The sequence below is a fragment of the Drosophila obscura genome, unplaced genomic scaffold (genome assembly GCF_018151105.1).
Source record: "Drosophila obscura isolate BZ-5 IFL unplaced genomic scaffold, ASM1815110v1 contig_9, whole genome shotgun sequence".
In the NCBI taxonomy this organism is placed as follows: domain Eukaryota; kingdom Metazoa; phylum Arthropoda; class Insecta; order Diptera; family Drosophilidae; genus Drosophila; species Drosophila obscura.
In genome coordinates, this window is record NW_024542883.1 from 1,957,752 (window position 1) to 1,973,417 (window position 15,666).

General features: G+C 27.7%; 2 protein-coding genes and 4 pseudogenes across 2 annotated transcripts; 3 read left to right on the forward strand and 3 right to left on the reverse strand.

The window, feature by feature from the left end:
• On the forward strand, nt 1-2,086 carry LOC121405353 (NADH-ubiquinone oxidoreductase chain 1-like). Its single transcript, XM_041596023.1, is given in 2 exon segments — nt 1-33; nt 1,543-2,086. Coding segments are annotated over 2 exon segments (576 nt in total). The 3' UTR covers nt 2,086.
• Nucleotides 2,087-3,147: 1,061 nt separating this feature from the next.
• Nucleotides 3,148-5,387, forward strand: LOC121405354 (annotated as a pseudogene).
• LOC121405372 lies at nt 4,525-5,679 on the reverse strand (annotated as a pseudogene).
• LOC121405355 (NADH-ubiquinone oxidoreductase chain 6-like) lies at nt 4,525-6,264 on the reverse strand (the record flags this gene model as incomplete). The annotated part of the gene is given in 1 exon segment (XM_041596024.1): nt 4,525-6,264. A coding segment is annotated over 1 exon segment (597 nt), but the record flags the coding sequence as incomplete, so codon positions are not given.
• A 1,974-nt stretch (nt 6,265-8,238) lies between these two features.
• LOC121405356 lies at nt 8,239-11,184 on the forward strand (annotated as a pseudogene).
• Nucleotides 11,185-12,367: 1,183 nt separating this feature from the next.
• LOC121405373 lies at nt 12,368-13,054 on the reverse strand (annotated as a pseudogene).
• Between the last annotated feature and the right edge of the window lie 2,612 nt (nt 13,055-15,666).

Sequence of the window (15,666 nt, forward strand, 5' to 3'; positions counted from 1 at the left end):
ATGTACACATCGCCCGTCGCTCTTATTATTAAGGTAAGATAAGTCGTAACATAGTAGATGTACTGGAAAGTGTATCTAGAATGACAATTTAAAGCTTATTAAGTAAAGCATTTCATTTACATTGAAAAGATTTTTGTGCAAATCAATATAAATTGAGTAGATTTTATTTACTAATTGATTTTATTTATAATTAAAGTATTAGAAATAACTGTAAAATTTAGTGTTTTAGTATTGTTTAAAGAAAAAATAATTTTAGTAATAGTTTAATAGTATTGTAAAAGAAAATTGAAATAATTTGAAAAAATTTTATTTTAAAAGAAAATTTAATTTATTGTACCTTGTGTATCAGCGTTTATTAAATAAAAAAAAAATATTTTTTTTTCTCGATTTTAAAAGAGTTAATATAATATATAAGTTAATGTAACAAAATTATTTAAAATATTATATTAGAAATGAAATGTTATTCGTTTTTAAAGGTATCTAGTTTTCTAAGAAATGAATTTAATTTAGAAATTATAAATTTATTAAATTTTTTGTTAAATTTAATAATGTATAATTTTAATATTTTATGGGATAAGCTATAAAATAAATTTTTAAAAATAGTAAATAAATTTAATAAATATATGCTTAGAATTAGCAATTATTAAAAAATGTGTTATAATTTATTTTATAAATTAAATTATTTATTAAATTTTAATTATTTATTAGAATATCAATTTTAATTTTTAAGATTGAGTAATAATGATAGAATTAGTATATTTTTATGTAAAAATAAATTTTAATGAAAAGTTTAAGTAAAGAATTCGGCAAAAATAATGTTCGCCTGTTTAACAAAAACATGTCTTTTTGAATTTAATTTAAAGTCTAACCTGCCCACTGAAATTTTAAATGGCCGCAGTATTTTGACTGTGCAAAGGTAGCATAATCATTAGTCTCTTAATTGGAGGCTGGAATGAATGGTTGGACGAAATATTAACTGTTTCATTTAAATTTTTTATAGAATTTTATTTTTTAGTCAAAAAGCTAAAATTTATTTAAAAGACGAGAAGACCCTATAAATCTTTATATTTTTTTTATTTTAATTGTTAAGATTAATTTTATTTTAATAACAAAGAATATTTTATTGGGGTGATATTAAAATTTAAAAAACTTTTAATTTTTAAAAACATTAATTTATGAATAATTGATCCATTAATAATGATTAAAAAATTAAGTTACTTTAGGGATAACAGCGTAATTTTTTTGGAGAGTTCATATCGATAAAAAAGATTGCGACCTCGATGTTGGATTAAGATATAATTTTGGGTGTAGCCGTTCAAATTTTAAGTCTGTTCGACTTTTAAATTCTTACATGATCTGAGTTCAAACCGGTGTAAGCCAGGTTGGTTTCTATCTTTAAAAAATTATAATATTTTAGTACGAAAGGACCAAATATTAAAATAATAATATTTTTAAAATGAATATCATTAATATATAAAAGCTATTTTGGCAGATTAGTGCAATAAATTTAGAATTTATTTATGTAATTTTTATTACAAATAGTACTTGTTTTATATAGAATTTATTTTATCATTAGTTGGAAGTTTATTACTAGTTATTTGTGTATTAGTAAGAGTAGCTTTTTTGACTTTATTAGAACGTAAAGTTTTGGGTTATATTCAGATTCGTAAAGGTCCAAATAAAGTTGGTTTAATAGGAATTCCTCAACCTTTTTGTGATGCGATTAAATTATTTACAAAAGAACAAACTTACCCTCTTTTGTCTAATTATTTAAGATATTATATCTCTCCAATTTTTTCATTATTTTTATCTTTATTTGTTTGAATATGTATACCTTTTTTTGTTAAATTGTATTCTTTTAATTTAGGGGGTTTATTTTTTTTATGTTGTACTAGACTAGGTGTTTATACTGTTATAGTAGCTGGTTGGTCTTCAAATTCTAATTATGCTTTGTTAGGGGGGTTACGAGCTGTTGCTCAAACAATTTCGTATGAAGTTAGATTAGCATTAATTCTATTATCTTTTATTTTTTTAATTGGTAGATATAATATGGTATATTTTTTTTATTATCAAATTTATATTTGATTTTTTTGTTTTGTTGATAGTTTTTCTAATTGATTTTATTTATAATTAAAGTATTAGAAATAACTGTAAAATTTAGTGTTTTAGTATTGTTTAAAGGGAAAAATAATTTTAGTAATAGTTTAATAGTATTGTAAAAGAAAATTGAAATAATTTGAAAAAATTTTATTTTAAAAGAAAATTTAATTTATTGTACCTTGGTGTATCAGCGTTTATTAAATAAAAAAAAAATATTTTTTTTCTCGATTTAAAGGAGTTAATATAATATATAAGTTAATGTAACAAAATTATTTAAAATATTATATTAGAAATGAAATGTTATTCGTTTTTAAAGGTTATCAGTTTTCTAAGAAATGAATTTAATTTAGAAATTATAAATTTATTAAATTTTTTGTTAAATTTAATAATGTATAATTTTAATATTTTATGGGATAAGCTATAAAATAAATTTTTAAAAATAGGTAAATAAATTTAATAAATATATGCATAGAATTAGCAATTATTATAAAAATGTGTTATAATTTATTTTATAAATTAAATTATTTATTAAATTTTAATTATTTATTAGAATATCAATTTTAATTTTTAAGATTGAGTAATAATGATAGAATTAGTATATTTTTATGTAAAAATAAATTTTAATGAAAAGTGAAAAGTTAAGTAAAGAATTCGGCAAAAATAATGTTCGCCTGTTTAACAAAAACATGTCTTTTTGAATTTAATTTAAAGTCTAACCTGCCCACTGAAATTTTAAATGGCCGCAGTATTTTGACTGTGCAAAGGTAGCATAATCATTAGTCTCTTAATTGGAGGCTGGAATGAATGGTTGGACGAAATATTAACTGTTTCATTTAAATTTTTTATAGAATTTTATTTTTTAGTCAAAAAGCTAAAATTTATTTAAAAGACGAGAAGACCCTATAAATCCTTATATATTTTTTTTATTTTAATTGTTAAGATTAATTTTATTTTAATAACAAAGAATATTTTATTGGGGTGATATTAAAATTTAAAAAACTTTTAATTTTTAAAAACATTAATTTATGAATAATTGATCCATTAATAATGATTAAAAAATTAAGTTACTTTAGGGATAACAGCGTAATTTTTTTGGAGAGTTCATATCGATAAAAAAGATTGCGACCTCGATGTTGGATTAAGATATAATTTTGGGTGTAGCCGTTCAAATTTTAAGTCTGTTCGACTTTTAAATTCTTACATGATCTGAGTTCAAACCGGTGTAAGCCAGGTTGGTTTCTATCTTTAAAAAATTATAATATTTTAGTACGAAAGGACCAAATATTAAAATAATAATATTTTTAAAATGAATATCATTAATATATAAAAGCTATTTTGGCAGATTAGTGCAATAAATTTAGAATTTATTTATGTAATTTTTATTACAAATAGTACTTGTTTTATATAGAATTTATTTTATCATTAGTTGGAAGTTTATTACTAGTTATTTGTGTATTAGTAAGAGTAGCTTTTTTGACTTTATTAGAACGTAAAGTTTTGGGTTATATTCAGATTCGTAAAGGTCCAAATAAAGTTGGTTTAATAGGAATTCCTCAACCTTTTTGTGATGCGATTAAATTATTTACAAAAGAACAAACTTACCCTCTTTTGTCTAATTATTTAAGATATTATATCTCTCCAATTTTTTCATTATTTTTATCTTTATTTGTTTGAATATGTATACCTTTTTTTGTTAAATTGTATTCTTTTAATTTAGGGGGTTTATTTTTTTTATGTTGTACTAGACTAGGTGTTTATACTGTTATAGTAGCTGGTTGGTCTTCAAATTCTAATTATGCTTTGTTAGGGGGGTTACGAGCTGTTGCTCAAACAATTTCGTATGAAGTTAGATTAGCATTAATTCTATTATCTTTTATTTTTTTAATTGGTAGATATAATATGGTATATTTTTTTTATTATCAAATTTATATTTGATTTTTAATTATTTTGTTTCCGATAGCTTTAGTATGATTAACAATTTCTTTAGCTGAAACAAATCGTACTCCTTTTGATTTTGCTGAAGGAGAATCAGAATTAGTTTCAGGGTTTAATGTTGAGTACAGAAGAGGAGGATTTGCTTTAATTTTTATAGCTGAATATGCAAGAATTTTATTTATAAGTATATTATTTTGTGTAATTTTTTTAGGATGTGATGTATTTAATTTATTATTTTATATTAAATTATCATTTATTTCTTTTGTTTTTATTTGAGCTCGTGGTACTTTACCTCGTTTTCGTTATGATAAATTGATATATTTAGCTTGAAAATGTTTTTTGTCTTTTTCTTTAAATTATTTATTATTTTTTATTGGGTTTAAAATTTTATTATTTTCTTTTTTATAAATAATTTTATTTAGTAAAGTTAATAGAAAATTTAATTCTATCTTATGTTTTCAAAACATATGCTTATTCAAGCTCATTAACTAATTAATTTAATAAATTATCTCATCATTTTCTAACAAGAGGGTTAATTAGGTAATACAAAAAGTAGACTACTGTTAAAATTTGTCCTAGTAGAACATAAGGTTCTTCTACTGGTCGGGCTCCAATTCAAGTTAATAAAATTACTGTTACTAATATAGTTCAAAATAAAATTTGATTAATTGGGTAAAATTGAATACCTCGAAATTTTCTTAAATTGTAAAAAGGTAAAATTATTAAAATTGCAATTGATAGTACTAAAGCGATTACTCCTCCTAATTTATTAGGAATTGATCGAAGAATTGCGTAAGCGAATAAAAAATATCATTCAGGTTGAATGTGGGCTGGGGTTACTAAAGGGTTAGCTGGAATGAAATTGTCTGGGTCCCCTAGTAGATTTGGGTTAATAAGAACTAATGAAATTAATAAAAAAATTATTACAATAAATCCTACGATATCCTTAAATGTAAAATATGGGTGAAAAGGAATTTTATCAATATTAGAATTTAATCCAATAGGGTTATTTGAACCAGTTTGGTGTAAAAATAACAAATGAATTATAGTTATAGCTAGAACAATAAATGGCAAAATAAAATGAAATGTAAAAAATCGTGTTAAAGTTGCGTTATCAACAGCAAACCCACCTCACACTCATTGGACTAAATCTAGTCCTAGGTAAGGAACTGCTGATAGTAAATTTGTAATTACAGTAGCTCCTCAAAAAGATATTTGTCCTCAGGGTAATACATAACCTATAAAAGCTGTTCCTATTACTAAAAATAAAATAATTACTCCTACTAATCATGTTGGAGTAAATAAGTATGACCCGTAATATATCCCTCGTCCTACGTGGAGATAAATACAAATAAAAAAAAATGATGCACCGTTAGCGTGTAAGGTTCGTAATAATCACCCGTAGTTTACGTCACGGCAAATGTGATTTACTCTATAAAAAGCCATATTTACATCAGCTGTGTAATGTATGGCTAGAAATAGTCCTGTTAGAATTTGAATAATTAAACATAATCCTAGTAAAGACCCAAAATTTCATCATCTTGAAATATTGATAGGAGCTGGTAAGTCTACTAATGCGTTATTAGCGATTTTAAATAATGGATGGGAGGTTCGTAAAGGTTTATTCATTAATTAATTTATTATACGTAGAGGTCCTTTGAATAATTTAGTAATTTTTACAACAACGATTAATGTAATTAATAAATAATTTATTAATAAAATTGTGATTAGGTTTGTTGGAAAATTATAAAGTTTATTTAAAGATAATGAATTTTCTGAAAAATAAGAATTTAAATTAAAAATTGAGTCTATTTCGTTATTTATTAAAAATAATGAAATTGAAGATTTATCAATAAAAATTCTGATAATAAATAAAATAAATAAAATTAATCTTGAAAATAGAGTTAATTTAATTGACAAATTAAATATTTCATTTGAAGCTAAAGATGTAACATAAATAAATAGGACTAGTATACCTCCTAAGAAAATTAAGAATAGGATATATGAATATCAAAATCTTTTTGTTATTAGTCCTGAAATTAGACAAATAAAAATTGTTTGGATTAATAAAGTTAAACCTATAGCTAGTGGATGGATTATATTTAAGAAAATGATAGTTGTTGTTAGAATTAATGAATATAAAATTAATTGAATAATTTCAAGAGGTAGTTTATTTAAAATATTAATTTTGGGGATTAATGAAAAAGAAATTTCTTTTCTCTTGAAGTTTTAAAAGAATAATTCTTATTTTTGATTTACAAGACCAATGTTTTTATTAAACTATTAAAACTAATGATTATAATTTTATACTGAAGATTACCTATAATTTTATTTATTTTAGGTTTATTTTGTTTTGTTTCTAATCGAAAGCATTTACTTTCTATATTATTGAGTTTAGAATTTATTGTTCTTATATTATTTTTTATATTATTTATTTATTTAAATATATTAAATTATGAAATTTATTTTAGAATAATATTTTTAACTTTTAGAGTGTGTGAAGGTGCTTTGGGTCTTTCAATTTTGGTGTCAATAATTCGTACGCATGGAAATGATTATTTTCAATCTTTTAGAATTATATAATGTTAAAATTAGTATTTTTTTTAGTATTTTTAACTCCTGTTTGTTTCATTAATAATATTTATTGAATGGTGCAAATTTTATTATTTTTAATTAGATTTATTTTTTTAGTAATAAATAATTTTATAAATTATTGGTCAGAAATTTCTTATTTTTTAGGGTGTGATATACTTTCTTACGGTTTAGTTTTGTTAAGTTTATGAATTTGTTCATTAATATTGTTAGCTAGAGAGAGTGTGAATAAATATAATAATTATAAAAATTTATTTTTATTAAATATTGTTTTACTGTTATTATTATTAGTATTAACTTTTAGAAGAATAAATTTATTTATATTTTATTTATTTTTTGAAAGAAGTTTAATCCCTACATTATTTTTAATTTTAGGTTGAGGGTACCAACCTGAACGTTTACAAGCTGGTGTTTATTTATTATTTTATACTTTATTAGTTTCTCTCCCTATATTAATTGGTATTTTTTATATCATAAATGAAGTTGGGTCTATAAATTTTTATTTAATAAATAATTATATATTTAATTATGATTTATTATACATTTGTATATTATGTGCTTTTTTAGTTAAAATACCTATATTTTTAGTTCATTTATGACTTCCAAAGGCCCATGTTGAAGCTCCTGTTTCTGGGTCAATAATTTTAGCTGGAATTATATTAAAATTAGGGGGGTATGGCTTATTACGAGTTATCTCATTTTTGCAATTAATAAATTTGAAGTATAGATTTATTTGAGTTAGAATTAGTTTAGTAGGAGGTGTTTTAGTAAGTTTGGTTTGTTTGCGTCAAACTGATTTGAAATCTTTAATTGCTTATTCGTCAGTGGCTCATATGGGTATTGTATTAGCCGGACTTTTAACTATAACTTATTGAGGTTTATGTGGTTCTTATACATTAATAATTGCTCATGGATTATGTTCTTCTGGTTTATTTTGTTTAGCTAATGTTTCTTATGAGCGGTTAGGAAGACGAAGAATATTAATTAATAAGGGGCTATTAAATTTTATACCTGCTATAACATTATGATGATTTTTGTTGAGTTCTGCTAATATAGCAGCTCCACCAACGTTAAATTTATTAGGAGAAATTTCTTTATTAAATAGAATTGTTTCTTGATCTTGGTTAACAATAATTATATTATCTTTTTTATCATTTTTTAGAGCTGCTTATACTTTATATTTGTATTCTTTTAGTCAGCATGGAAAATTATTTTCGGGAGTTTACTCTTTTAGAGGTGGTAAAATTCGTGAATATTTATTGATATTTTTACATTGAATACCTTTAAATTTATTAATTTTAAAAAGAGACTCATGTATATTATGATTGTAATTTAAATAGTTTAATAAAAATACTAATTTGTGGTGTTAGTGATATGAATAAATTCATTTTAGATCGTGAAATATTTATCAATTTGTAGAATTAGATTTATTAATTTAATTTCTATTAGATTAAGTTGTTTTTTATTAAGTTTATATTTTTTGTTAAATAATATAGTTTATTTTATTGAATTTGAATTAGTTTCATTAAATTCAATAAGAATTGTGATAACTTTTTTATTCGATTGAATAAGCTTATTATTTATATCTTTTGTTTTAATAATTGCTTCATTAGTAATTTTTTATAGAAAAGAATATATAAGAAGAGATGAAAATATTAATCGTTTTATTTTATTAGTTTTAATATTTGTTTTATCAATGATAATATTAATTATTAGACCAAATTTAGTAAGAATTTTATTAGGTTGGGATGGTTTAGGATTAGTTTCTTATTGTTTAGTTATTTATTTTCAAAATGTAAAGTCTTATAATGCTGGGATATTGACTGCCTTATCTAATCGAATTGGGGATGTAGCTTTGTTATTAGCTATTGCTTGAATATTAAATTATGGTAGTTGAAATTATATTTTTTATTTAGAAGTTATAAAAAATGATTTCGAAATATTAATAATTGGTTCATTAGTTATATTAGCGGCTATAACAAAGAGAGCTCAAATTCCTTTTTCTTCTTGGTTACCAGCTGCTATAGCTGCACCCACACCAGTTTCTGCTTTAGTTCATTCTTCTACACTGGTTACAGCCGGGGTTTATCTTTTAATTCGTTTTAATATTTTGTTAAGAACTTCTTGATTAGGGCAGTTATTATTATTACTGTCTGGTTTAACTATATTTATAGCAGGTTTAGGGGCTAATTTTGAATTTGATTTAAAAAAAATTATTGCTTTGTCAACTTTGAGACAATTAGGGTTAATAATGAGAATTTTATCGATAGGTTTTTATAAATTAGCTATATTTCATTTATTAACTCATGCTTTATTTAAGGCTTTATTATTTATATGTGCTGGGGCTATTATTCATAATATGAATAATTCTCAAGATATCCGGTTAATAGGAGGTTTAAGAATTCATATACCTCTGACTTCAGCTTGTTTTAATGTGTCTAATTTAGCATTATGTGGTATACCTTTTTTAGCCGGATTTTATTCTAAGGATATAATTTTAGAAGTTGTTATGATTAGCAATATTAATTTGTTTTCATTCTTCTTATATTTCTTTTCTACAGGGTTAACTGTTAGTTATTCTTTTCGGTTAGTTTTTTATTCAATAACAGGTGATTTAAATTGTGGAAGTTTAAATATATTAAATGATGAAAGTTGAATTATATTACGAGGAATGATAGGTTTATTAATTATAAGAATTATTGGGGGTAGAATATTAAATTGATTAATTTTTCCAATTCCTTATATGATTTGTTTACCTTTATATATAAAATTATTAACTTTATTTGTTTGTATTTTTGGTGGCTTATTTGGTTATTTGATTTCTTTAACAACATTATATAGTTTAAATAAATCTTTATTTGGTTATAATTTATCAGTATTTTTAGGTTCTATATGATTTATGCCTTATATTAGAACTTATGGAATAATTTTTTATCCATTAAGTTATGGTCAAATTGTTGTAAAAAGATTTGACCAAGGGTGGTCAGAATATTTTGGAGGGCAACATTTGTATCAAAAATTAGTTAATTATTCTCAAACTTTATTTTTAATACATAACAATAATTTAAAAATTTATTTGATATTATTTGTATTTTGAATTTTAATCTTATTTAATTTTTTATTATTTATTTATTCAAATAGCTTATATTTAGAGTATGACACTGAAGATGTTATGGAGATTAATTAATCTTTGAATATAGTGAATTTTATTTAGTAATTTATAAAAAAAATAAAATTTTATTTTTACAATGAAAATGTAATGTTTTGTTTAAACTATATAAACAGAAGTATAAATGGAATTTAACCATTAAAAGAAAAAAGTTAGCAGCTTTTACTTGATCACCATACTTCCTTAATTGGAGTTTTTACTCAATTGTATCATTAACAGTGATAAGCCTCTTTTTGGCTTCAATTAAAGAATAAGGGTAAAATTACCTAAGATTAGGTCGAAACTAATTGCAATAAATCGCTTCATATTCTTTAAGGTAGATTGGGTAACCAATACTTTTTGAATGCAAATCAAATGTTATAATTAACTACAACCCCAATTAATTTGATCAATTTAGTATTCCTTGGTTTCATTCATGGTATAAACCAATTAACAAAATTAAAATAAAGATAATTGATGTTGTTGTTCAAATAAGAATATTTGAAAATTTTAAGATGATGATTATTGGTAAAATTAAAGCAATTTCTACATCAAAGATTAAGAAAATAATTGTGATTAAAAAAAATCGTAATGAGAATGGGAGTCGTGATGAAGATTTTGGGTCAAATCCACATTCGAAAGGAGAACTTTTTTCTCGGTCGATTAAAGCTTTTTTAGACAAAATTGATGCTAAAAATATTACAATAGTAACAATTGTTAAAATTAAAGAAGCGATTAAAATAATTGAAAAAATTATCTATACTGTTATTAACAGACTTTATGATTGGAAGTCAAATATACTTTTATATTATATAGATATAAATATTTTATTATCCTCCTCACCAGTAAATTGTGATGTATAAAAATAACCAAACTACGTCTACAAAATGTCAGTATCAAGCTGCTGCTTCGAAACCAAAATGATGATTTTTTGAAAAATGATTATTTAAATGACGTAATAAACATACTAATAAGAAAGTTGTTCCGATTAAAACATGAACTCCGTGGAATCCTGTTGCTATATAAAATGTTGATCCATAAACTGAGTCTGCAATTGTGAATGGTGCTTCGATATATTCGTATGCTTGTAAAATAGTAAAATATACTCCTAATAATACGGTGAAAAATAATCCTTGTGTGGTTTGTGAATGATTTCTTTCTATTAGTCTGTGATGTGCTCAAGTTACTGTGATACCAGAAGCTAGTAAAATTGCTGTATTTAATAAAGGAATTTGAAATGGATTAAAAGAAATAATTCCTATTGGTGGTCAAGAAGCTCCAATTTCGATTGCTGGTGAAAGTCTTCTGTGAAAAAAAGCTCAAAAAAATCTTACAAAAAATAGTACTTCTGATAAAATGAATAAAATTATTCCTCATCGTAATCCAATAGTTACGGCGTAAGTGTGTAATCCTTGATATGTTCCTTCACGTGATACATCTCGTCATCACTGGTATACTGTTAAAATAGTAATTACATTTCCTAAAAAAAATAATGAAATATCATATTGATGAAATCATTTTACTATTCCTGATACAGTTGTTATAGCACCAATTGCTCCTGTTAGAGGTCATGGGCTGTAATCAACTAAATGAAATGGGTGATTTGAATGTGTAGACATTAAAAATTAATTTACTTCTCTAGAGTATAAAGTTCTTAATACAGCGAAAACATATGATTGGATTATAGCTACAGCTGATTCTAAAACTAATAGAGCAATTTGAGCAATTAGCAAAAATGTTACTAAAAAGTAGGACATTGAAGGGCCTGTATTTCCTAAGAGAGTTAATAATAAATGTCCAGCAATTATATTAGCAGTTAATCGAACAGCTAAAGTTCCTGGTCGGATAATATTTCTAATAGTTTCGATACACACTATAAAAGGTATTAAAATAGCGGGAGTTCCTTGAGGTACCAAATGGGCAAATATATGTTGTGTGTGATTAATTCATCCAAATAATATAAAACATAATCATAAGGGTAAAGCTAATGATAATGTAAGAGTTAAATGACTTGTTCTTGTAAAAATGTAAGGGAATAGACCTATAAAATTATTGAATAAAATTAAAGAAAATAATGAAATAAAAATGAATGTTGAACCATTATGACCTGATGGTCCAAGTAATGTTTTAAATTCTTTATGTAAAGTTGTCAGGATAGAATTTCAAAAAATATTAAATCGAGATGGTATTAATCAATAAGCTGAAGGGATTAATAAAAGTCCTAAAAATGTTCTTAATCAATTTAATGACAAACCGAAAATAGCTGATGGGTCAAATACAGAAAATAAATTTGTTATCATTTTCAATTTATTGAATTTAAATTAATATTTTTTAATTCATTTGATTTAGGTGATGATGGTATATAAGAATAATAATTAATTGAACAAAACAAAATAAATGTAATAGAAAATACAATAAATAAAAGTAATCATCTAATTGGGGCTATTTGTGGGATCAAAAAATATTAAAATTTTAATAATTTTAGTTTGACATACTAATGTTATATATTTAACTAATTTTTTCATTAGAAGTAATTGCTAATTTACTATAAAATGGTTTAAGAGACCAGTACTTGCTTTCAGTCATCTAATGAAGAATTAACTCTGTTAGAAATTCATTTAATGAAATAATTTACAGGAACACTTTCAATTACGATAGGCATAAAACTATGATTTGCTCCACAAATTTCTGAACATTGTCCGTAAAATAAACCGGGTCGGTTAATAAAAAAATTAGTTTGGTTTAATCGACCAGGAGTTCCGTCAACCTTTACACCTAAAGCTGGGACTGTTCATGAGTGAATTACATCAGCAGCTGTTACTAAAATTCGAATTTGGGAATTTATTGGTAATACAATTCGGTTATCTACGTCCAATAATCGGAAACCATCATAGATAATTCATTTGTTGGGATTATATATGAATCAAATTCGATATTATTAAAATCTGAATATTCGTAACTTCAGTACCATTGATGACCGATACTTTTTAATGTAATTGAAGGCTCATTAATTTCGTCTAGTAAATATAATAATCGAAGGGAAGGCATAGCAATAAATAATAAAATAATTGCGGGTAGGATTGTTCAAATTATTTCAATTAATTGTCCGTGTAAAAGGAATCGATTTACGTAACTATTAAAAAATAATATAAATATTAAATAACCTACTAAAACAGTGATTATTACTAAAATTAATAGTGCGTGGTCGTGGAAAAAAATTAATTGTTCTATTAGGGGAGAGGCTCTATCTTGTAAACCTAAATTAGCTCATGTAGACATTAATTTTCTAATAAAAGTAAAATACTTTATATATGGAGCTTAAATCCATTGCACTAATCTGCCATATTAGAAATTAATTAGTTAATAATGGTAATTCAGAATAACTATGTTCAGCAGGTGGTGTATTTTGGTATCATTCAATAGATGAACATAATTGTACTGGATAAATTACTTGTCGTTGGGACACTAAACTTTCTCAAATAATGTAAAAAAAGAATAAAATCCCAAGTAATGAAATTGAGGAACCAATTGTTGATACTACATTTCATGTAGTATAAGCGTCTGGGTAATCTGAATAACGTCGTGGTATACCTGCTAATCCTAAAAAATGTTGAGGGAAAAAAGTTAAATTTTTTAATGAAGTGTTCCCTGTTGTTGGCCTAGGACGCGGTTGCTGGCGTGACCGAGGGACTTGTTTTTCCGATTCCGTTTGATTGCGGTTTGCTGGTGTTGACCTTGGATTCGTGTTTTCCGTAGTGTGCTGTTGCTTCGTATTCGTTGCGATTCGTTTGGGTGTCAAGTGCTGCGTTGCGTTATTGGGTGCCGTGTGCGTTGTGATAGGTCGTGGACGACGTTTTACGGTCCGTGTGCCGCATTTGCCACATTCCCAGCAGAATAGGATGGAGGGATTATGGCAGTCGTATGCCGCATGCTTCACCACACCGGCGACAGGCTGCGCGTGGGTTGGTGATGGGGGTCGTGATCATGTGATGGGCTAATTCGGGATTCGCCGTACTGTTTGGTTGAGCTGGTGGTCTCCCTGGTGTGTCTGTCGATTCCCAATGGGGACTCAGAAATGGCGTCTGGTGCGAGTCGCAATTCCTCTGCTCTGAAGCCGGCCTTGCGTATCTTGGAGTGTTACGCGGGGGTGCGAAAGTGGTCGGGATGGTCCGCGCTTGGATGCTCTCGAACTCGGTGGCCAACATTGTGAGCTGTGCTAAGCTTTGTAGTTCGTGTCGCCGTTCATACATCTGGTATGAGAGCGCACGTTCTTCGAGTAGTTCCAGAAATGTAAGTGGGTCGTCCTGTCCGTCGAACCTGATTACCCATTTCCGAATCTGTTCCGCGATGTGGGCGGTGTGGCTGTGGTGTCGTCCATCTATGGAAGGGTCCATGGCTGGCACGATCCTCTGTGTGGGCGAGCGACTGGTCTCCGTAACTGCAGGTCTGGGCAAATCGGCTGGCGTTACGATGCGTGGTGGGCCGGGTGTGCTGTATTCGGACGCGGTTGGGACTTGTAACCCGGCTTTTGGGTCGGCTTTCCGCTGGTCAGATGTCCCAGGAGTGGTGGGCATGGGCTACTTGTAGCGTCCTGCTGGTTTGGCGTATTGCCGTTTGAGGTCTCCCAGTCGAACCCAGGCGTCCTGCGAGAGTGTTCCGGCGACTAATGCGGCGAATCTCTTTCGTCGTTCTTCGACTGTTCCTTCGTTGCCAAATCCGAATTCCTCGGCAAGGGCTTCCAGCTTGTCCCGCCGGAGTTTGTAAATCCAGCCGGTGGTGACTCCTGGATTGGTATGGTGTCCCTCCGGGTAAAATTCGTGGGGTTGGCTGGCATCGTGCGCTTCCATGGTGTGTTTCTGCGGTTAGTAGCACTGGCTTACGTTTTGTTTGTGGTACTTCTGTACTGTAGCACTTTTGCTTGCGACCGGATTTTGCGAGGGTGCCTGGTTTTGTGCTGGACGGGTATTAGTCCTTGCTAGCCTAGTTTCTTGTAGTGGCCGTGGGTCTTTACTCCACAAAGCTCCGTATTAAGGTGTTAGTTTCCTTTAAGTCACCAAAAGGTCCCTGCTCGGGCGCCACTTGTGAGGTCCTATTTCAGGCTGAGGTATGCATCAGTCTGTCCAGGGTCCGCTACAAGAAAATTTGTAGTTTGTAGGTGACTTCAGGTGTCGGGCTGGCTTGAAATATACAGTAGGCAAGCGAGAAGTGATGATGCGAGAGTTTTTGTTTGCTGGTTTTCTTGGTTTTATTCAGTATTCTTTTTCATTCACTTTAAATTATTTTGGGTTGCTACTTTGACTCGTAGTTGAATGGTGCGCTGGTGGACTGCGAAGTGTGGTGTTTTGCTTTTGTGACTGCCTAGTGCAGTGTCTTGGGTGTGTGATTGAGGGACTGCCTAGTGTAGTGTCTTGTGTTCGGGCTGATGGACTGCCTCGTGCAGTGTCTAGTGTTCGGGCTAATGGACTACCTGTGTCTTGTGTTCGGGCTGATGGACTGCCTGCTCTTTCGGCCGATCTTGGCCCTTTTATGCAGCTGGCGATCGCACTTGAGACCCGGAAATAATTAATGCTGACTTAAGGTTATTGGATAACAATAATTGTGGGGTGTGGTAACTAGATCGAAGCTGGGTGCTTCGTTGACAATTGCTTAGTGGGTCAGTGTATTTTGATGAGAGTGTTTTTAGCTGAGGCTGCGTCGCAGTAGGTGCGGTCTGCAGTTGGGAATTGGGTTTTTGCTACCTCCGCATCGCGAAGGTGATATCTGAATTTGGGTCGATGTTTCGAGGCCGAGTGGTTGCGAAATATCGCCAAGAAGTGGGTGACCGCGAATTTCGTGCTGTGTTTTTCGCTGATCGAGAGTTCTTAATTTTAGTAATTGCGTGCGTTGCTTAT